The 22,625-nt window shown below is 35.7% G+C and overlaps 1 protein-coding gene across 2 annotated transcripts in view; it reads right to left on the reverse strand.

The window, feature by feature from the left end:
- Positions 1 to 10,615: 10,615 nt before the first annotated feature.
- The window catches only part of C13H12orf50 (chromosome 13 C12orf50 homolog), a 31,316-nt gene continuing 19,306 nt past the window's right edge, over positions 10,616 to 22,625 (reverse strand). Inside the window, exons 6-12 of one of the 2 annotated variants that reach the window (XM_068561730.1) lie at positions 20,170 to 20,280; positions 18,852 to 18,959; positions 17,383 to 17,499; positions 15,825 to 15,929; positions 15,370 to 15,573; positions 13,886 to 13,978; positions 10,616 to 10,641 (exon numbers count right to left, since the gene is read on the reverse strand). In XM_068561730.1, the coding sequence (XP_068417831.1) occupies positions 10,616 to 10,641; positions 13,886 to 13,978; positions 15,370 to 15,573; positions 15,825 to 15,929; positions 17,383 to 17,499; positions 18,852 to 18,959; positions 20,170 to 20,280 (764 nt within the window). The remainder of the gene's footprint in view (positions 10,642 to 13,885; positions 13,979 to 15,369; positions 15,574 to 15,824; positions 15,930 to 17,382; positions 17,500 to 18,851; positions 18,960 to 20,169; positions 20,281 to 22,625) is intronic. The other variant, XM_068561731.1, reaches the window with a different exon arrangement.

The raw sequence follows: 22,625 nt of genomic DNA on the forward strand, positions 1-22,625 counted from the left end.
TATATTAGCTACAGAGGTAGTTGAGAAAGAGATCTAGCAATGAAGGAACTAGAAGTGAAATAAGAATCACAAAGAAAAGAAGTAATGTAAGTGTTCTATAGAAACATGAAAAAGGATATAATGAAGGGTGAGACTGAAGTGGCAGCACGGTAATTTTGAAAACAGCAACATAAATACTTCATGCAACCTACTCACTATTTGATGATTATGAATTTTCATTTGTGTCATTTGACTTCTCTAATCCTTTCATCATAGGTATAAAGTGAAAATAATGATGAATATTCTACTCTCCTGGGTTAGGAGCTTTAAAATAGAGAAAACGTGAACTTCTTTGATATAGCATTTATTGAGCAGCACTTTATTTGTGCTCGTATCTGTCTATCTAACTGATCCTGAGTTTCTTGGGAGCAGGGATGATTTGTCCTCTTCAGCTCTCTAATCTTGCCATCTAGCATAGTGTCTGCTGTATAGTGAGCTTAATACATACTCATTAAATACAAGAAGACAGGAGGAAGGGCGGGAGAGAGGGAGGGAGGGGATAGAGGAGGGAAGGAGCCAAGAAGAGAGAACAAGGGATGTTACAAGGAAGAAAGAAGGGAGACAAGGAGGCATTAAGGAAGGATGGAAGGAAAGGAGGAAGTCTGGCTTTAATGATCCAAGAAAGAAAGAGAAAGTGGAACAAAATGTATCAATACCTAAAGTCCTAGTCAAAGTTTTTCGTATATACGAGATAGGGGGACTGTGGTTGAAAGGAGCAAAGATATATAATTGATCTCACAGGTGAATGAAGTAAAGATAAAACGAGAACTTCAAGTGGATGCAAATAATGAGTTATATTTATAGAACTTTGTAATCATGTGTGCCTAATTGGCTTTAATAGTTTTTTAGTCCATTTACCTCTTCAGGGTTTGGGGGCAATAAATTACAACGCATTTGTCTTGTATCCCTGTAAAAAATATAAACATTTATATATTTCTCTATTCCACAGGAAAAATGAGGCAGCAATTTTGACACATAATAATGTCATTCTATGAGCATGATATTTTTAAATACCATTGTGAAGAAACATATCCTGATTGAATGTATTTTTAGCATTATAAATAGCAGTTTAACAGAAGGTAAAGCAGTACCTGGAAAAACAGATATTCTGTGTCTCTGCCTCTGTATTTCTCACACAGACACACACACACACACACCCCTTTTCAATTTGTTGATCAAAATAACTAAATTTCTCCAATAGATAATCACCCTCCCTCAAATTTAAATCTAGTATGTTAGCTACTGGTAGTTTACTTATCTGTATCAGTACCTACTCTATTTTCTAACAAAAATAGATATACCACCTATTTTACACAAGTCTGTGTGTTCCTTTCACTCATATTCAAATAAATAAATATTTCTTTTTTCTCATTCTTTCCAGCAGACTCTAAAGTTTTATTAGTTTTGCTGTGACTCTGTACTTTCTTCCTTTATGCACTATTTCTTTTCTTGTTTTATTTCTTACATCTTCCTCTATTCCCTGTTGGAAAGAAGATTACCATCCCTGAGTCAAGCACTCATGACCTACTGGACCCAACAGCTACAGCTGATTTAAGTAGGGCCTCAGGCAGTACTGTCACCTTTCTTATTAGGAGGCACATATACCAAAGCTGCAGCCTGGCCCTTGAGAGGAATACCAGATCTGAACTGGGACAAGCTGGGCTGCTCTGTTCTCTATCCTAATGTGATTAATTGCTGCCAGCATGATTTCAGCAAGGGCATCCAGAGAAAAATATGCCCCAGAGTGTCCTTTGCTCCATCTGTCTTTATGCTTTTATTTTCAAATACTATAGAAGCCCCCAAGCTACGTTATAGCTTCTATGGATCCTTACAAACTGAAATAAATTATTTTTTCTTTATATAAAATGTCTTCGATGAAAAGGTTATGCTTTGTTTTTATTCTGAAGACTCCTACTGCTAGCATCAGTGAGTTAGAAATAAATGTTCTCTAACTGTCTTATTGTGGTTTCTTCCTAGATGCATTTTTCTGTTTGTGTGATACTGCTGACCTCTAGTGTTCAGAACACCAATATTTTCTTTAACTTCACTTGTGTTTAGTATTTTCAAACTTCATGGGTTTGGCTCTTCTTTTAGTGGAATCTGATAAAAATTCTAAGTTTAGTAATAAGCAAATGACTGTCTTTTTAATATAAGTACTGAATCTGAGAATTAAGATTTGGGGTCTTTTTAAACTATGAATTGTTAGAAGAGATGTAAACATTTTCAGTTGTCATCACAGGCATTCCCTTTGAAGCATCTCAAACTGAACATAATCCAAAACCAAACTCCTTATTCCTCTTACAGTCGCCAGCCTGCCATTTGTAAATCTTGGAGTTAACCTTGAATTCTTTACTTCCCTCACCCTGCAAATCCATGAGAAATCCTATGGGTTCTACTGCTGAACACATCAGCATCCACCCACTATTCACCCTCTTGCCACCGCCCTGTCCCAAGCCACACGCTCCCTCACTGCGATTATGGTGATAACCTTCTAACTGGTCTCTCCCAGGCTACAGCTCTCCTCCTATACGGAGTCTGTTAACTTTAGCAGCCACCGTACTCCTTCAGAATAATGGAAGGCAGATCGTGGCATTCCTCTGCTCAGAACCTTCAGATGGCTTCCTGGGCTCTCAGAGAAAAGGCTGAAGTCTAGAGATGACAGCAAATGCCCATCTGACCTGCCTCCACAGCCCACCTCTCTAATTCCGTCGTTCACAACACTCCCTTTCTCTCTCTTTCCCTTCCATCCAGCCGCACTGGCTTCTTGGCTATTTCTTAAACAAAGACACTGACCAAGATGACCTGAAAGTTCTCCTCAGCTTGGCTAAAGTTTAGACAGTGTTCTTCCTGCCTCTAGGACTTTGACTTCCCTTTCCTAGTGTTATTCACTTTGCAAAGCATCCAAATGAAAATGTGAACCCTCCATGACCGTTTTGTAACAACAAAGAAGAAAATTAGTGTTTACAAGACTGAACACAGAGGTTGAGAACATAGATTCTAGAATCACAAAGACTTAGGTACAAAAAGGAGCGTTACCCTTATTGGCTATTGACTCGAGTTACTGAGAAATTTGGAATCACAGCATTCTCATTTATAAGGTGGAAAGGTAAAATTAATGCATATTTGAAAGAATATTATGAGAATTAATAATATAATTATTAAGAATTAATAATAATAATACATGTAATTCACTTAGCATATGCCTACCATGGAGTAAGCACTCTATAAAGTTTTGCTATTACTGTGGGTGTTATTGCTGTTATTATTTGCAGAATCACAATCAACATATAACACTTCAATAAAATATAACTTTTGCTAGAGATAAAAGTTATTAATAATTATAGTATTATGGATTTTATTATAATTTAATATTCAACTTTAGAAAAATACTAAGGCTTGTTAATTATTAAATGCTCTAATCTGTTTTTCTCCTTAAAAACCATTTTGTTTCATTTTCTGATAGACTGTAATCTTGTTAAAGACAGAGATTGAGTCTCCTTCATTTGATTCAGCATCCTTATCGCCTACTGTGTGTCAGCCATCATTCTAGGCTCAGAGAAATCAATAATAAACTAAAAAGAAAAAGTCCTTACCTTCATGATGCTTTATTCTTAAGGATAAAAACTGGCAATAAACAAACAAACATACAATAGGTATATTATATAGTTAGTGGGATGTCACCAATACCTTGAATAGGAACTGGTTCAGAATAGGCACTCAATTAATATGAATTAAATTTAATTTGATTATGTTAAATTATTTTATTATTACATAGAGAATATGCAGAGGTGTGCTGGAGTGAGTGCTTTCCAGCTCAGGAGAGCCAGTTGTGTGCATTCCTTCCTAATTCTGTGTTCAGTGACTTCGATTTGGTAGCTTTAAATCAACCATGGTGAGAGTTTTTACACTACAGAAATCACCAATGCTACAGACTGAAGCTGTTTTTCTTGAGAATCAGTTGTCAAACATTTATCAGCACACCACTGGAAAAAGGCTGACAAAGTGTGGAATCTGAATTTTATGCACTTCTGAAAATAAATAACCCTTAATACATCACATTAATACATTAACATATATTAATATATAGCACGTTAATATGTTAATGTTTCAGAGAGTCAAATTTACAAATTATATAACACAATGCTAGTCTGAAGATGATTCAAAAATATATACTTAGTTAAATGGAGCTATTTTCTCCCAATAATGAGTAACCATCCCTTGATTATTCAGGCCCATGCAAGAAGCAATAATGTGCATAACCTATAAAATCAACCAACTAACAAATGTTCTCTCTATAATTTTAAATATAGCTTTTTGATAAAACAATTTGCATTTTGAATAAGAATTTATATACTATGATGAAAGCAATTTTATATCCTTTAAACATAACCCACTAGCTATGGAGGGAAAAAAGAAGCTTCTGGATGTCAGGAGGGAGCAAATTTCAAATTATTTCCCTGTGGAATGCAGACCTATAGTGCCCTGGGCTAGAAATGTCCCAGGGCCGCATGCCTGGGGAGTATAAATTATTAAATCATAATTTTAAAAAGAAAACTAAGAAGGAATCTTTTAAAAATTCTCCTACAACTTATGACTTGGTATTTAATTTTTAATGGTATAATGTATCAAATTTATTTCATTCTTATTGTGTTTTATATATATATATATTCCTATTAAAATTGGATATAGATTTGTTTTTGAATCAAAAATATAAGAAAGGGAAACATTTCTGCATCCTTAGTTATCAGATCTCACAGGAAAGGAGCAAGTGAGTCCGAGAATTATCATTCTCTTCTCAAAAACAACTTCAAACTGTATTTCTAGCCTATGCTCCAGCAGAAATATACAGATTTTATTATACTAAGTTGCTGTTTAATATCAGGCAAAGTAAATATCAGATTAAGTCCTAAGAGTATGGTCACATTATTTCTATTATATTGATCAACAAGTAGTGGTAACCTGTCAGATAATTTCCAGTAATAATAAATGAGTATCATTTATTGAAAACCACCTCTATCCCAGACACAACTCTTAGCACTTCATATATTATCTCTAATGCCCATAACAACTCTATCAGGAAGGTGTTATTACAAATGAGGACATTTATGCACAGAGAGACTATGTATTTCCTCCAAGGCCAAATGACTAGCAAAAGGCAAAGCCAGGAGCCTAAAAATGTCCTCTGGCTCCAAAGCCCATGTGAGTTTATTGAACTCCTTGGCAATTACCTACTCTTCTTGATAATCACCCTTAATTTGTTCTATGGCAGCTTTTCCCTGGGGGAAAGAACATAAATATCAACTTGGCAATAGGGACAATTATCTTCACAAACACTGCCATCCAAAGCCAACCCAAAGCAGATTGAATTGGAACGAGAAGTTCTCCCAGCCTACTGTGGATGATCTGTTCTGATTAGCTTGCAAATGGTACAAATTGTCCTGAGTTTATGCCAGGAGCAAAGTAGAAGTTGTGGCTTTTATTTTTTCAGGCAGTTTAAACTCCAATTTGTGACAAAATAATTGTAAGTAGAAAGAAACTGATTTCCAGGTCAAATGGCAGCCTCTGGTAAAAGGAGCCAAAATTCATTTTCAAAGGAAATGCTGTCTATAGAAAACTTTTCTTAAAGATAGCATAGATATGTCCTAAGATTAGAGGTGAAAACAAGCTATTTGGATCCCTCAAGTAAATCTAAGAGGATTTAGGTAAAAATGTAAAATAATCCTATTGTAAGATAAGAAGTTATTCACATCAAAGGAATAAAGGCTTTTAAATAAGAGAAATAAAACACAGCCCCTTAAGTGATAAATGCAAGAGGACTAGTGCCTAATTTTTATAAATGTGCCCTTGTTTATTTGGAAAGTATATTTAGGGGGTTCTTGTGACTTTAGGAGTGGAACATGCTTGCCTGTCCCTCTTCCTGCCTTCCTTTACCCAAATATTGGCAAGCATAGCAGTAAAGAGAGGTTTATCAAACTTTTCCTTCAGTGGTACATTTCTAAATATTCTATGACTCACGTATACATTCAACAAGCAGTTTCTGTAGAGTTTAAGTTTTGCCTGTGCCATTGTGTTTGATTCATTTGAAATTTACTTCTTGTGTGATATTAGGGATCCATTGTCTTTTTTTTCTTTAGGGATACTCAATTTCCCAAAACATTTATTTAATAACCTCTTCTTTCTCTACTGATCTACAATACCATTTCTGCCATATGTCAGATTTACATAGATAGGTAGGTTGGTTTTCTAGGCTCTCTGTTCTCTTCGATTTTGCCTCAGATATCATAATAATGTCAATAGTATGCTGTAGCAGATATAAAATATAGTTTTATAATATTAGATAGCTTTAGAGCAAATCGTGATATATGACAGGCAAAGCCCCACACTTTAGTCTTCTCTGTTGGTAGTATCTTGGTTATTCTTAAGGCTTTGGAATTTCATATTAGTTTCAGAATAAGCTTGTCAAGTTTCATGAAAAAAGTCTGTTAGGATTTTGATTGACATGATATCATGACTAGGTCAATTTGCAGACAATTGACATTTAACATATTGTGTTTGTCTATCCATGATTATGGTATAGCATTTCATTTATTTTTTTAGGTGTTGTTAGTAACTTTCATTAAAGTTTTATAGATTTATGCATGAAATTCTTGCCCATTCATGAGTCAGTTACTTAAAATAAATTTCTTTCTCTTTACACACACACACACACACACACACACACACACCCCATTGGTCATGTTTCTCTGGAGAACCCTAATAAAAATTTTGGTACTGAGAGTGGCTCTGTGGGAACATAACCTAAGGATACGTTTTCTGAATTGGTTCTAGGGTTTCTGCCCTTGGATCTCTAATCTAATTAGTTTTAAAGGCACTAATTACTCTATTTCTAGCAGTAGAGCATTGATAATTAATGGTGTGACGTGGCAATAGAAATATGCAAAAATGTCACCATTGGATACTCATAATCAAACACTTCTATGGGGCAAGGATCTAGGTGACCATGTATATGATACTTTTGAGCATTTTTGTCAAACTAACAAATACAATGAGATTGGCTGGTTGTTCCTAATGTCACTGAACAAAATGAAAAAAAGAAAAAAAATGAACTCAGGAAATTGAATATTTAAAAACAAACAAACAAAAAAGGAACAAAAAGTACCACTCACCATCCAGTTATACTAAGGGTTAAATCACAACCCACGGCAGTCACCCACTGACAGAGCATGCCCTGAGAGGAATTCAGGATGGAGAAAACAGGATGAGACATTCTGAGCTTTGGAATAAACAGACCCCTAGATAGTTAGATATATATCTCAGGAAGAACTTCAATAATCCCAGATTCTTGCATCTTCCCATACATAGAAAAGCAGTAAAATCATTTGTTCTTTGTGATTAGCAGTAATCTTTTACTAAGATATATGCATGATTGATTACGTTTTTTCTAACCAAAAAATTCATATTATATACTGGCTTCTCCCCTGCTTCTTCAGAGCTGGTTACTCAGAGGTACTGAGAAGCTATCTCCCAGGTGATAGTCCTCAGTAAGACCCTGGATAAAACTTAAACTCACAACACTCATGTGCATTTTTCTTTACATTGACAAATTCCTAGCTCATACATCACATAGAAAGTGAAACCTGAAAGTTTCTATGTCTGCCCCGAAAGAAGGCTCTTTATTTGTCATAGGCACAGGGTTGAGAATGCTGGAAAACAAACCTAAAATCTCATCCAGGCTCACAGGGTATTTACTGTTACAATTATGGCATTGATTGCAAAGGAACATAATCCTGAAAGTTGAAATAGGGACATATAGGAAGACTGATGAAACTGGGAACCATAAGGAAGTATGCTATACTCCAAAGTAACTGCTTGAGTTTTCTAATTTATACAGACAAAAGTCCAAGGAATATGTGTGGGAATGAATTTTAAAGATGTGGAATAATCATGGAAGGAACATAGAATTGGATCAAGCCAAATTTGTTGATATGGGCCCACTAAGCAGATGTTCTGCACTTAGTTGCAGCTTGGGAAATTAGAAAGGGTTCTAATTGGTTGGTTGGTTGGTTGGTTGGTTGGCTGGTTTATATATGGACTAAAAGGTAGTCCAGAGTGAGCAAATCTAGAGTGAGTCCAGACCTGCCTTGATTTATTGTAGAAGAAGGGATTTAAATGTTTAGAGAGATTGGAGTGTTAGAGTACATTTGTCACTTAAAATCTACTCACCCACCCTGGAAGGGTCCCAGAGCCACCTTTGTGTCCTCCCAAAATTCATATGTTTTTGAACGCCTAACCCCCAGTGCCTCAGAATGTGACCTTATTTGGATATAAGGTCTGTACAGAGGTAATCCAGTTAAAATTAGGTCATTTGAATGGGCCCTAATCCAACATGACTGTGTCCTTATAAAAGAATAAATATGAACACAGAAACACACATTAAGGGAAGATGATACGAAGAGACACAAGGAGAAAACAGTGATCTATAAGCCAAGAAGACAGTCCTGCAATAGATCCTTCAGAAAAAACCAACCCACTGACACCTTGATTTCAGACTTCTCGCCTCCAGGTTTGTGAGACAATAAATTTCTGTTGAGTCACTCAGTTTGTGGTACTTTATTATAGCAGCCCTAGCTAACTAACATACTAAACACCCAATAAATGCTATTTTTATTATTATTTTTATTACTGTTGCATTTTGAAAAGAGTAGAATCATTGAACACCAGTGAAATTCATTGAAAGTTTTTGTATGTGCCAGATAAGCAACTGCCCAACAGTGGCACTGTGGAAGTTAAGTTTAAATGCACTCCTTGTATGTTTAGGAGTCAGTAAGCATTGCATCTTGCTGGCTTCCAAATGTTTGGTTGTGTACTTACCTTTATCATCCCCTATCTTTTCTTATTTTGGGGTTTGTTATCTTCTTCCTTCCTGGTTACTGGTTTACCCCCATTTAAACCAAGTGCCCTTTCTCTAAATCACAAACATTAAAACAAGGTTGATTAATGCCACTGTCTGACTTGGTCCTTTAGGCAAAGTTTATCATAATAAAAATGTACATTTTTTCAGGAATTATACATGTACACATTCAGAAGAATCACATTCAAGCCTTCCTTTATATTTTCCTCTTTCCTCATTGATTCTTCAGCATTTGGCATGCAATGCAGATACACACTGAGAATCTGTACTTCAAGAAAGAGATCTTGAATTTCCTTCTTTGAACCCCTCCTTCTTCATCACTAGTTGAAAAGTTTTAGAAGGACACAGATCTGTCTGTTAAATGGAATTATAGGCTGTTTCCTGTCACCTTCCATCTAGACAGCTTTTCAACTCAGCTCTTTTCTTACATCCCTCTCAAACTATCTTACCAACATATTTTGCTGACACAGTTTTCATTTCTATCTGCTCTATCTGTAAAAACACCAGTGACTATAACCTCAAGTTTTTGCAAGTGTGGAGACAGAGCACCATTAGAAGCCAGAAACTAGGGTTTATTATTCCACAAGCTGGAATCACACCATATAAAATGTTTTAAAATAAAATATTTCTAAGAACCCTGATTGCCTCCCTTCCCCAATAAATATTGAACAAGAAGCTACCAATAACCACAAGATGCATGCAAATATAAATACAGGGTGTTCTAAAGTCTTAGTGAAGTTCTGAGCCTTCATAAACTCAGAAGTATAAGTGTTACAAACTTAGAAAAACATCATTTGAAAGGTTAATTACTTATACTGCTCTCATATTTTTTTTTTCTTAATTGGGGTATAGTTGTTACATTTGTAAGCATTTATACTTCTGGAGTTTACTGAAGCCTTAAAAGCTCACTCTAGACTTTGTGGATACCATGTTATTAATTCACTTTTTTTTTTCCTTTTACAAGTTCTTTTCTCCAGTATGATCATATAATTTTTGTTTTCATGGTAGGAAAATGTTTATTTTTCAGTTTTGAATGTAGCACATTTCAGCAGATAGATTTTGTAGTTGCCAATTAAAAGACATTGTTCAGCAACTGCCCTGAATAATAAACCAATCTTTGTCTCTTTCTACAACACATTGAAGTGTATTTCTATTAGAATTCCTCTCATACTCACCACCAAACTAATCCTGGGACTTCATTGAATTTGTTCACATTTTATCTGTAACTATCACCGACGCCCAGCTTAAAATCTAGGTAAAGAAAGAAAATGTGAGGTTTCTTCCTTAAAGAATATTGCAAAATAGAAATCAAAGGCACAGTTTTACTCCTCAATCTGTGCAATCTTAGTTTACAATTAAAGAATGATTTTAATTGTCAAACTTTTAAATTTTATTAAATGTTTGTGGCAATGCACTGAATGAATTCCAGACCTATATAAATACACAGGCAGCTGTTTGTAATTTGCATTTTTATCAGTTTTGAAAGAGCACAATGTACTTCCTGCATCTTATTTTCAGAATTTGCAATTATCATCTTTGGCTATCCAGTATACAGTATGGAGTACTTGAGTTATCTCATTCTTTGAATTTTCATTTTGATTGTAAACCAGATGATCTCTGGCACTTTTCTCTTTTCTCATTTTTCTCTTCTTTCAACCTCCAGGTTTACTTGCTCCCATTTCTTCTTGGCTCTAATAATAAAATAGAAAAAATATTTCAATTATTTTCTTTTTCAGCGTGTTTCAGGGTACCAAAAATTTGCATTTCTTTTGCTAATCACTTACCATAAATCTAAAGACAAAACAAAAACTAAGCTTATTGTTCTAATTCATAAATTTTCAGAATGCCATTCAAACTAATTCCACTTCTTTCTGAAGCCCGCTAGCTGTGATTTGAATTTAGACGGAGGGGTGGAGAGGAATGGAAATAATACTACAGTATATAGAAGGCTGCGCCATGGGGCACCCAGAATGAACAGACTGAATGTTCCCTCCTCTGAAGAAAGGCACCTCCAGTCACACCAGCTGTATGCCTATCAGAAAGGACAAGTGGCCTCAAGGAAAGGCTGACAACGACATCTCTAACTGCCTTCAGCTCCTTTCCTCGATTCCCGCAGACACATTTTCCTCTCCTATTGCATTAGCCTCATAGCAGCCAACATTGTCCCAAAGACTCCTCTCACCCAGTTACACTTCTGAGGCCTTGGCTCCAGATATTCCTTAGAGGAGTAGACTAGTGGCTCTCTCCAGCAGTCCACCTGTCCCCTGGGAAACGCTGAAATCTCTCCTTTGTGCCCTAGCGGGAAGTGCAGGGGAGGAAACACAGCTACTCTTTCTCTCCCTATTCTGGTGATGACAACAACAACCGGAAAGGATAAGAGTTTAGGGGTTACACATTTCCCAGCAAAAGCTCAGGTAAATAAGAAAGCTAACTTTATTTTGTTATAATTCTATTTAATTTCTTGATTCTAAATTCCCATTCTGCCTGATGTGGAAAATTTGCATATAAACTTAGTCCCATTCAGTGCTTTCTTAGCTACTTCACATGTATATGTCAATCACATTCAGATTTGAAATTCTGAGGGTTTTTCTCCCTCCGCTACCTTCCTGCTGCTTATCCTAATTTCTAGGGTTGGGACTGGGGAGGATGGTTCCTGCTGTGTGACAGGTAGGAAAAGAATGTCCTCTCAACAATCTTGGGTTTCAACAAGGTCTGGGTCCTGTACTGGTGAACAGTGGCCCAGATAACATAGTCTAAGGTTTCTCAGGCTTTAATGTGTATCCTAATCACCTGGGGATCTTGTTAAAATGCAGATAATGATTCAGTAGGTCTGAGATGGAGATTCCACACTCCTAACAAGCTCCCAGGTGATATCACTGCTGGTGGCCCTCAGACCATACTTCACGTAACAGGGGTTTGATCAGTGGATGAAGGCTTGGTTTCTAATCGACTTCCTGGCACAGCAAACGGTAATCTCAAGAGGCTCTGTCTCCAGCCCTCTTGCGTTAGACATGCCTCGTCCTCCCCACAATCCCACCACCAGATGGCGTTGAGAAACTCTCTCCAAAGCTTCCCCCCTAGATTGCATCTGGGAAGTACAATGCAGAGCCTCTTTATACTCAGATTCTTAAAATTTCCAGAGGAATTCTATCATTGACCTTTCTATCCCTGGGCCCTGGCATAGCTGGAGGTGGTAGGAGAAGGGGAGGAGGGAACTAGTACTGCGTAAATGGCTTCACAGTTTTTGCTCTCTTGCTGTCTCTCCATACCCTCCTCCTTACTCTTCAGATTGAAAGAAAAGAGCAGTTTTGTTGGCTCACATCCCCTGTCACATCCCTTTTCCTGTGGCATACGTGGATGGTACATGCTTCATACTCTGAAGTGACCCCTCCTTTCTCCAAATCCTTTGGTGATTCATGTTTCACTGTGTGGGATGGGAGGGGAGAAGGCTGCTGCAATAGAAGAGTAGTCACTGGGACAGGGGCAGGGGGGTGAGAAGCACATCCTTTAATGCTCCAAATAACATCCCACCCACAAGGAAACCATGGGAGAAAAAGATATGACTTGACAATTGGTAGTTTAATCTAGGATTTTCATTGCCTTTTCACCTCCTTCCCCCCAAAATTAAGTTCAACCCACGTGAAATGAAGAGGAAATATAATCAATTAAACAGTGCCACAGCAGAGTTTTCTTGCAGTACAATATGATTTGGGAAGAGATGGGAAAAAAGAAAACAACTGACTCCAGTATAAATATATATACAGGTCTGCATACTGCATCACAGTTATAGTCAAAAGTTTATAGGGAAATACTGCTTTAGAAGATCTCAGCTGTATATTTTGGAAAGTGTACAGTTTCTAGTCTGGATGTGTTCTGATTCATTCTGGGAACCTCTTGTATAAGAGTTTATGGGGGGCTTCCCTGGTGGTGCAGTGGTTGAGAATCTGCCTGCCAATGCAGGGGACACGGGTTCGAGCCCTGGTCTGGGAAGATCCCACATGCTGCGGGGCAACTGGGTCCGTGAGCCACAACTACTGAGCCTGTGCGTCTGGAGCCTGTACTCCACAACAAGAGAGGCCGCGACAGTGAGAGGCCCGCGCACCGCGATGAAGAGTGGCCCCCGCTCGCCGCAACTAGAGAAAGCCCTCGCACAGAAACGAAGACCCAACACAGCCATAAATAAATAAATAAATAAAAATTAAAATAAAAAAAAAAAGTTAATGGATTTCAGATGATTCTGAAAGTTCTAGGCTACTGATTTAGGTAGGAACTCCCTATCTAGGTCTTTTTCTGAAAGGTTCAGTTTTCCAAGAAATAACTGAAACCATTTTATCCTGTGTGGTTTTCCAAACCTACTGAGCCAGCCCCAGAATAAGCTGGGAGAAGACACCAAGCTTTTTAGTAGAAGAACCAGATCCCAAACCTGAGGCCAGATCTGCTACAAACCTTTACACTGAGGAGGTTTCTGGAATCCCTGCACCCTTCCAGAGCACAGAGCACAGGGGGAGACCATAGTCACTTTGAACCTCCCAGCCTGGAAACTACGTCTTAGATGCCCTGTCAGCCAGCACCAGCCAATATGTGTCCATGGTGGATATAGTAGGGCTTTAATATTTTGTGTCAAAATATGGATTTATATATTTGTAGTTCAACAAAGAATGCATCTTATATTACATAACTGCTGAAACTGCTATGCTTCTAAGGAGAGAAATATATCAAATGATTTCTGATAAAATAAAAATGGGCAAAGGAAAACACAATAAAAAAGTAAAATTAAATTACTAGTAGAGAAGATATCTACTAAACTCCAAGTAATTATGTTCAGGTATATGGTGAAAACTTTCTAAATTTTCTAAAATATGTTCCTTGAGCTTAAAAACTTGTCATTTATTTTCAGAATTGTATGATACATTAAAATCACTAGTAAATATTTACCTGTATATATCTTTTCAGTTTTTGAATATGTTTTTGAAAAAGGAATTCTTTTTCGCCAGGCTGAACCATTATATGATGTTGACATATATTTATCTGAGAGAAAAAGAAAACAGGAATTAAATATTTTATAATGTAAAACTCATATTCCAGGAGCATTTCAAAGTTATAAATATCTCAGAGGTGAAGCTATTCTCTAATAATTCATTTTACCATTTCAAGGCTAAGGCATCAGGGATACAAGTGAGCTTATTAAAACCATTTAAGTTATCAATGAACACGGTTATACATCTCTTAATTGACTGTTCAGTTCCTCAAATAAGGTTTGCTCCCACGAGGCTAAGCTAGAGAAGAGTATGATATGTGTATGTAATCAAAATGTTTCATTGCCTGGCCTTACCATGATTTTACATAAAATTCTGTTAACATTTGCAGAGCTAAAGAAAGGAAGGAAAGAAAGGAAGGAAGGTAGGTGAGGCCATCTTAACACAAATCTAGACTGTGGCATCAAACTGTTCCGGTAGTTACTGTATTCTTCACAGCTATCCACTCACAGTAAAATAATAATAAAATTAATAATAAAATAATAGTAGTAAATAAAATTAAAAGTCTGTTTCACTTAAGAATATCCTTATTTTTATATATAAAGCCATACATCATTCCATTCTAAAACAAATAGAAGAAAATAATTTAAAAGCCAACTTCTATTTAAATTGTAAAAGGAGGACCTAAGAGAGACATAGAGTTTTCACTTATGTTTCAGAAAGTACACAACATTCAGAACTCTACTAACTAGACTGTGTACACAGGAAAATACAGACATGAAATTACAGGGAATTGAGTGACCTTTTGTTAAGTTGAGAAAACAAACCCAACTTTAAAAGAGCCAAATTCATCTGAGGGAGGGGAAAAAAAAAAAAGAGAGATTTGGTTCCCTCCTCCCTTGCGTCCTTGTACTTCCTGAGAAATACTATGACTTTGCCTATTACATGATGAAATGATTTAGAAGCAATCTGGGCATGGATGGGAGAGATGAGAGGTTGTCAAAAATTTTGCAATTAACCCCCAAACTAACCCTTTCAGAAAGTAATCGTGAAGGCCTAAAGAAAAGCCACAACATTAGACAGAAAGTGATAATTGAACAATGCAGTCAGTGGAACAAGAAAATGTCAACCATTCAAAAACAATCCTCAAGAGTGAAATAAAGTTATCCAGGGGGAACAAAGTGCAGTGCTCTGAGACAAAATTCTAGAGGGTCATGTCAAGCCATCTGCACCCAACATGTTTTCTCCAATATCCTTTAAATCATGTGCACTCCTGCACATGGACAAAAATCCTCTTACTAGTTTTCTAAGATGTTACGGTGGTGATGGCCTGGAAAAAGAAGGGGGTGGATAGCAATTAAGATTGGTTGGACCATCAGGAAATTCCATGGGAATGCAAACCACAGACATGAGTAAAGAGCCTATATAAGTGTAGAACTCCACCTGAACAGAGGTTGAATTTGGGTTCCTTGTTAACATCAACTTTATTGTAGGACCCGTTTGTGGGCCTGCTGCGGGGAGGTGCATTCATTGAGACAGTTCTGACAGCATCTCTCTGAACATGGATATAGGAGGCATTCTCAGAATTTCCGTTTTTATTATTGCGATGGTAACTCATTTTATTTTGGGGATTTGGAGCCTGTACTGCTATAAAAGAAAGAGGGAAGAGAGTGAGGGATAAAACAAGCTGGTTTCACACCTGTAAATAACATATTGCACTTTAAATGTTTGATAGCACAATGGAAGATAATGTAAGCTAAAAGAACTAAGTTTATAGGAATTGGGCTGACATCTAAAATAACATGCTGCATGACAATGACTTGTTTTTCTGCTAGAAAATATTATTTAATCTCTTTTCAAATTACAATTTAGGAATATCAAATACATAGACACTTTACCTCTCCGCATTCCTGGGCCAGGAAAGTTCTTTGGTTCATCATAAATCCATTTTCTTTTTTTCACGCCTTTAAAATGAGGCTTCCTCACTGGCTGGACATCATGTACTTAAAGAAGATACAAATTTTTACAGTTTTTAAAGAGACGATTTCATCTGAAAATTACTGTAGGTGATAATTACATATCTGTGCATTCACATGTCAAGTAAGAGAAAAAAATAAATGTACCACCCCAGTACTTTACTTTCTAGAACAAAGGGTGATTTAATTTTAAGTACCAAAAAAATCTATCTTGGAAATTGATTGATGAGAAAACTTTCAATAAGTAACGTTCCTTTGGAGAAAAATGCTTTTCTCCAAAGGAATGTGTGGATCTTTTTAGGTTTAAAAGAACATAAAATTACAATCCAAATATAATTATATATCCCATTATAATGTTATTTTTAAGTAGTTTTAGAATTGTGATTTTGAACATAAATCTTTCTGTACTTTTTAAGCCAAAACTACTACTTCTTAAGAAGTTGGATTAGTGTAAAATACTTTAATGACTATTACCTTACTGTTTTAAGATCTTAAGAAGTTGGGGGTATAGGTAGTTTGGTGAAACAAGCCTCAGTAATCAGAATTTGTAAGTGCTAATATCACTAAGTTATTCACTTCTTGCTTGCATGTTTTTACACGGAAAATTTTATGTGCATGCTCAATTTTCCAGGAATATCTAAGGTACATTTCTCCAGAGTATCTTAAAACGGTTTAGTAAAGAGGAGCATTCTTTATTATTTCTCTGTGTGGAGATCCTAAACATTCACAAGTAGCTACTACGCAGAGAAAATGAACATCAAATTCACTCTGTAGATTACGTTAGCTCTCTACAGCGGGCTGATAAATCTCTCTTCGCCCTAGCTCTCATCTTCGGCTCCAGCAGTAAGCCTTCAGTGAAGCTCTGATTCACCACCTCCGCTCCAAACATCATGCCCCACCCTTACTCTCATGCTCCCACTCCTAGAACTTGGAAACCATATTTTTCACAAGTGTCACTAAACTAAGCTTCTCTGAGGTAAACCATCACGGTTCCCTTTGTTTCCCAGCTGGGGCTGAAGAATATTACAGGGGTTCAATAAATGAAATAAGGAAAAGGAAGGAAGGAGGGAGGGAAACAGGAAGATTCATGAGCCTTAATTGTATCAAGAGAAGAAGCTCCAAGTACTAAATAGCAAGGAGAAGCCAAATCAAGAAAAATAATCTGAAACATAATAAAAATTTGTCAACGTATCCCAGCACAGGTTAAATTTAAAATGTACTAATGAATCTTCAGAGAACGTAGTATATTATTAACTTTAATATCTAAATTAATCTAGTGGGAAAGTGTAAAATTTACTAGGACCTACATCACAATTCATTGTCAATTAGAAGAATATTGTGTCTTTAATTCTTAATCCTGAATAGTTTTCAAACCATCCTTTTTTCTTTCTTTTTTAAAATTCTCCTTCAAATAAGCAAAACAAATCCATGATAAGGGAAATATATCTAAGGCCCAAAAGTGATAGAGCTGATGTCTCACTTGAAGAGGGGTCCTCTCTGCACTTCATACTGATATTCTCAGTAGCATTTAATACATGCGTTGTAGGTACTAGTCGGGTAGTTAGGGAACGCTTTGGATGAGGACTGTCCTTGTTATCTTTTAAAAGCAAATTAAGAAAATAGAATGTCACTATTAGTAAAAAGAAGTGTTTCAGTTGGTATTTCACTTTGCAAGCATTATATGATGGGCATACCTATTTAAAATATATATACGTATATTAATTTTTAGAACCCACCACTGAAGTTCCCTAATTACCACACTGAGTCCCCCAAATTTGTCACTAACAAAACATTAAAAATTCAGAGATAACAGCCATTATCTTCAATATGTAAATTATATATTTGTGGCAATATTTTTAATACCTCTGTATAAAAAAATAAAATACAAAAAAATAAAAGGTTATCAATTTTACATCAAGTGTGCCAATTTAAACCAAGGATGAAGAAATATCTGTAACAATCTTCACTTGTTCTAAGCTTTGGAGCAGGACCATCCAATAGAGTTTTCTACAATGATGGAAACATTCTAAATCTGTGCTGTCTGAAATGATAGCCACTGGTCACATGTGGACATTGAGCACTTGCAATATGGCTAGTGCAACTGATGAGCTGAATTTTAAAATTTTTATTTAATTTTAATTAACTTAAACAGCCACACGTGAATGGTGGCTATGGTTATTAGTGTAGTTAGAGGTGTGTGTTTTTTGATGGATTGAGCAAAAGAGAGGAAACAAGATTTACATATAATTTTCCATAAGGAGAATTTGATCACAAGTGTCTTCCTGTTCTTGAGAATATTTATTTACTGGTGGGGAAAACAGTAGATGTAATTGGTTAATACTTAGATGGAGAACATGTGAAGTCCTCTAATTAGAGGACAGCTGTACTGTCTGTGACTGAGAGAGCTGCCCAGCAGAGGTCCCATCTGGGGGATTCCAAGCACGATAAAGGCAGCATAAAACTATAGAGGATGTATTTTATTATCATATCTCTGGATTAGTCACAGACTATAATTAGTAACAATCATAAAGTGGGGAAGTCAGCATGAGAATTAATACTCTTCTCAGTATATATATGTTCACAAACAAAGCTTTCTAAGAAAATTCAATCACACTGAATATTGGAAGCTGAAAAAAAACAAAAAAAACTAGAGGACTGGGTATTACCATTTAAGAGAACCAATAACTTTAGAGCTAGCAAGACTCCTAGAAATTATGTAGTCCAACAGGCTAATTTTTCAGATAAGGAAACTGAAGCTAAAAAAAGGTGAAGCCCCGTAGGCAAATAATTAGGGATAGAGCCAGGACTGGAAACTTAGGGCTTCTGACTCCTATCTAGTGTATTCTGTGTATATTTTTATTTATTACCTTGCCTCTACAACAATCATGCTTTATATTTAAATTGTCTATACAAATTACAAATGGATCAAAATATAGACTGGCTCATTACCTTTAGCATTTGAATATTTCGACATCGTGATTTCTTTCTCTTCAGTTAAAGCTTCATTTTCATCTACTCCAAGAAATATGATCCTCTGTGGAATGTAGCAGTCACCTCCTGTGACAATAACTTACTGTCAGTGGCAATGATGGCAGAAAATTGTACAAAACTATCTTTTAATACAGGATAATCCTCCCCTAAAATACCCCTTTTGCACACTTTTATGTAAATACTTCTCAGTGATACCATCACCATCTCTATACATATCATATATGTTTCGATTAATACGTGTATATATATATATATATATATATATATATATATATATATATATATGAAAATACAGTATGTACATTTACAGATAATTGGAAGAAAATGCACACAGTCAACACAATTTTCCATATAACAATCTTTACCACACTTTAGAGATACTCAGAGTAAATATAATTTATCTTCCACATAATATCTTCAGATATATGAAAGCAGTTTTTATGTTCCTTAAAGATCTTCTATATTCCAGGATAAATATCCATAGTTGCTTTAAATATTACTTAAATACTTAATTTCAGATCCTTCACCATACAAGTTACCCTTTCTTAACATAAAATATTTGTTTCAAGTAACCTTGTTTAAAAATGATGCCCAAATGTGGACTACCCTGTACAGAAATCAGTGGAACTAGTATAATAATAGATGACATTTATAGAGCATCTTTCTATAAGTCATACACTCTACTGAGTATTTTAAATGACTTATCACATTTAATTATTTTCCTATACTACTCCTAATAATTCAGTGTAAGTTTACCTTAGCTATTCGGTAGCTGACACATGTTACTGAATTATTTTGAAACCTTGTGGCCAACAAAAACATTTATTTTTTTCCTCACAGTATATATCATGTCAGGTCTTTCCCAACTTGAAGAAAACCTACCGGTAATGTCTTGGACTTAAATGCAAGAGATTATGTTTATCACAGTTTGAGTTTACGTTGTTAAATCTGGCTCATTGTTCCAGCATATTAACTTCCAGTCATCTGTAAATTTTATAAACGTGTCTCTATACATCTAGTCATTCAATTGTTTAAATGTAAAATCATTTATTCTACAAATATTTACGGAGTGCACATCATGTGCCAGACATTCTACTAGAGATTCGTCTAGAGCAATTGATTATACACAATTCCTGACCTCAAGGAGTTTATCCAAAGCCAATGAATAAAATGCTAAAAAGATGTTGATGAAACAAATCAGTTATGAGAGAGAAAATTCAGACTCATTTATTATATGGTGACATACTCAGAATCAATCAGTAATAAACTAACTTACCTCCATTTTCAAAAGCAGCACTGTCAGTCCTTGGTTTCCTATCCAGTGATGCTTTTATCTCACCTTGCCTTTCAAATAGGCTGAATTTTGTTGGAACTGTCAGACTGTCCCCTAGGAAAAAAAAAAAAAAAAATCACTCCAGGAACCATTACGCGTTTACCTAAGTTTATGATAGAATTTATGATGACAGTAAAAAGCCTAAAAGTTAATGGAAATATTGTTTGCACAGTGATTTGATGAACAATAAATTTATAATTATACAAATTTTAAGCCAATTTATAATTAGGAGGAAAGCAGAAGGCAAGTTTATTTTCCTATGTGGATAACGTATCAAGTGGCAGTTAAAAAATTTAAGCAATCTAACTCTATAGTGTATGTATATTTAGTTTATTTGATGTGCTTTTCATATAATGAATTTTGTAATATTTATTTTGTTTTCATCTACTAACCATGAACAGAGTAAAAAGTATTAGGGTCAACTACTGATTAAAAAATGCTAATTATACTGATAATTAATTCTCACCATTTCCTTATACATCTCTAGCTAATTTTCTCCAAAAATAAAATATTAAAAGGAGAATAAAAGAGCTATGACAATCTGATACAACTCGTGATTCTGGACTGGATTCTAAACCAGGGAAAAAACTTCATTTTGTTATAAAGGACATTGATGGCACAATTGGTGAAATTTTTTTTTTAAAAGTCTGTAAATAATATTGAATCAGTAGTAATTTCCTGATATTGATATTTATACTGCATTTGGGTGAGAGTTATGTAGGGGCATCATGCCTCAACTAACTCTCAAACAATTTGAAAAAATAACAACAATGTGTGTGTTGAGAGAGAGAGGGAGAGAGAGTGAAAAATCAAATGTGTAAAATGCTAACATTTGGGGAAATCTGGGTAAGGGGTATACATGAGTTAACTGAAATTATTTAAAAATAAAAAGCTTTTTAAAGCCATAATATAAAGCAAAAATGCATATAATTGTCTTTATAATCTGCCATTTTTAATATTCATTGCTAATGTGTTTGTTTTTGTTTTGTTATTGTTTTATTTTTTCTTGTCTCCATAATTCAAGAAACCTGTCCTTCACTAGATGGCTCCCATCTATCAGCTAGGTCTTTTTGATTATTCTACCATCTGATGGCATGGTGCTGCCACCTACTGCCATATGTTTAAATAGTTTGCCACACATATGTACTTGCAAGAAAGGCATTCTACTTTTTATCCTATACTCATATTGATCCTGGGAGACTTTGCCAACTATCTTTTTTTTTTTCTTTTAAAGAGGAGAATAGAATTCAGATCTCTCCTACTCCTGCAAAACTTGTTTTTCAGCTCATCCCAGGGGCAAGAAAACTACTTAAACTCATGGCAACCATGTATTTTTTTCTCTGAGTTCCTTTTTTTTTTTGAATTTTATTTATTTATTTTTTTATACAGCAGATTCTTATTAGTCATCAATTTTATACACATCAGTGTACACATGTCAATCCCAATCGCCCAATTCATCACACCACCACCCCCACACCCCCGTGGCTTTCCCCCCTTGGTGTCCATACGTTTGTTTTCTACATCTGTGTCTCAATTTCTGCCCTGCAAACTGGTTCATCTGTACCATTTTTCTAGGTTCCACATATATGCGTTAATATACGATTTTTGTTTTTCTCTTTCTGACTTACTTCACTCTGTATGACAGTCTCTAGATCCATCCACGTCTCAACAAATGACCCAATATCTTTCATTTTATGGCTGAGTAATATTCCATTGTATATATGTACCACAACTTCTTTATCCATTTGTCTGTCAATGGGCATTTTGGTTGCTTCCATGACCTGGCTATTGTAAATAGTGCTGCAATGAACATTGGGGTGCATGTGTCTTTTTGAATTATGGTTTTCTCTGGGTATATGCCCAGTAGTGGAATTGCTGGATCATATGGTAATTCTATTTTTAGTTTTTTAAGGAACATCCATACTGTTCTCCACAGTGGCTGTATCAATTTACATTCCCACCAACAGTGCAAGAGGGTTCCCTTTTCTCCACACCCTCTCCAGCATTTGTTGTTTGTAGATTTTCTGATGATGCCCATTCTAACTGGTGTGAGGTGATACCTCATTGTAGTTTTGATTTGCATTTCTCTAATGATTAGTGATGTTGAGCAGCTTTTCATGTGCTTCTTGACCATGTGTATGTCTTCTTTGGAGAAATGTCTATTTAGGTCTTCTGCCCATTTTTGGATTGGGTTGTTTGTTTTTTTAATATTGAGCTGCATGAGCTGTTTATATATTTTGGAGATTAATCCTTTGTCCATGGATTCGTTTGCAAATATTTTCTCCCATTCTGAGGGTTGTCTTTTCGTCTTGTTTATGGTTTCCTTTGCTGTGCAAAAGCTTTGAAGTTTCATTAGGTCCCATTTGTTTATTTTTGTTTTTATTTCCATTACTCTAGGA

Source organism: Eschrichtius robustus, chromosome 13 (assembly GCF_028021215.1).
Source record: "Eschrichtius robustus isolate mEscRob2 chromosome 13, mEscRob2.pri, whole genome shotgun sequence".
NCBI lineage: Eukaryota > Metazoa > Chordata > Mammalia > Artiodactyla > Eschrichtiidae > Eschrichtius > Eschrichtius robustus.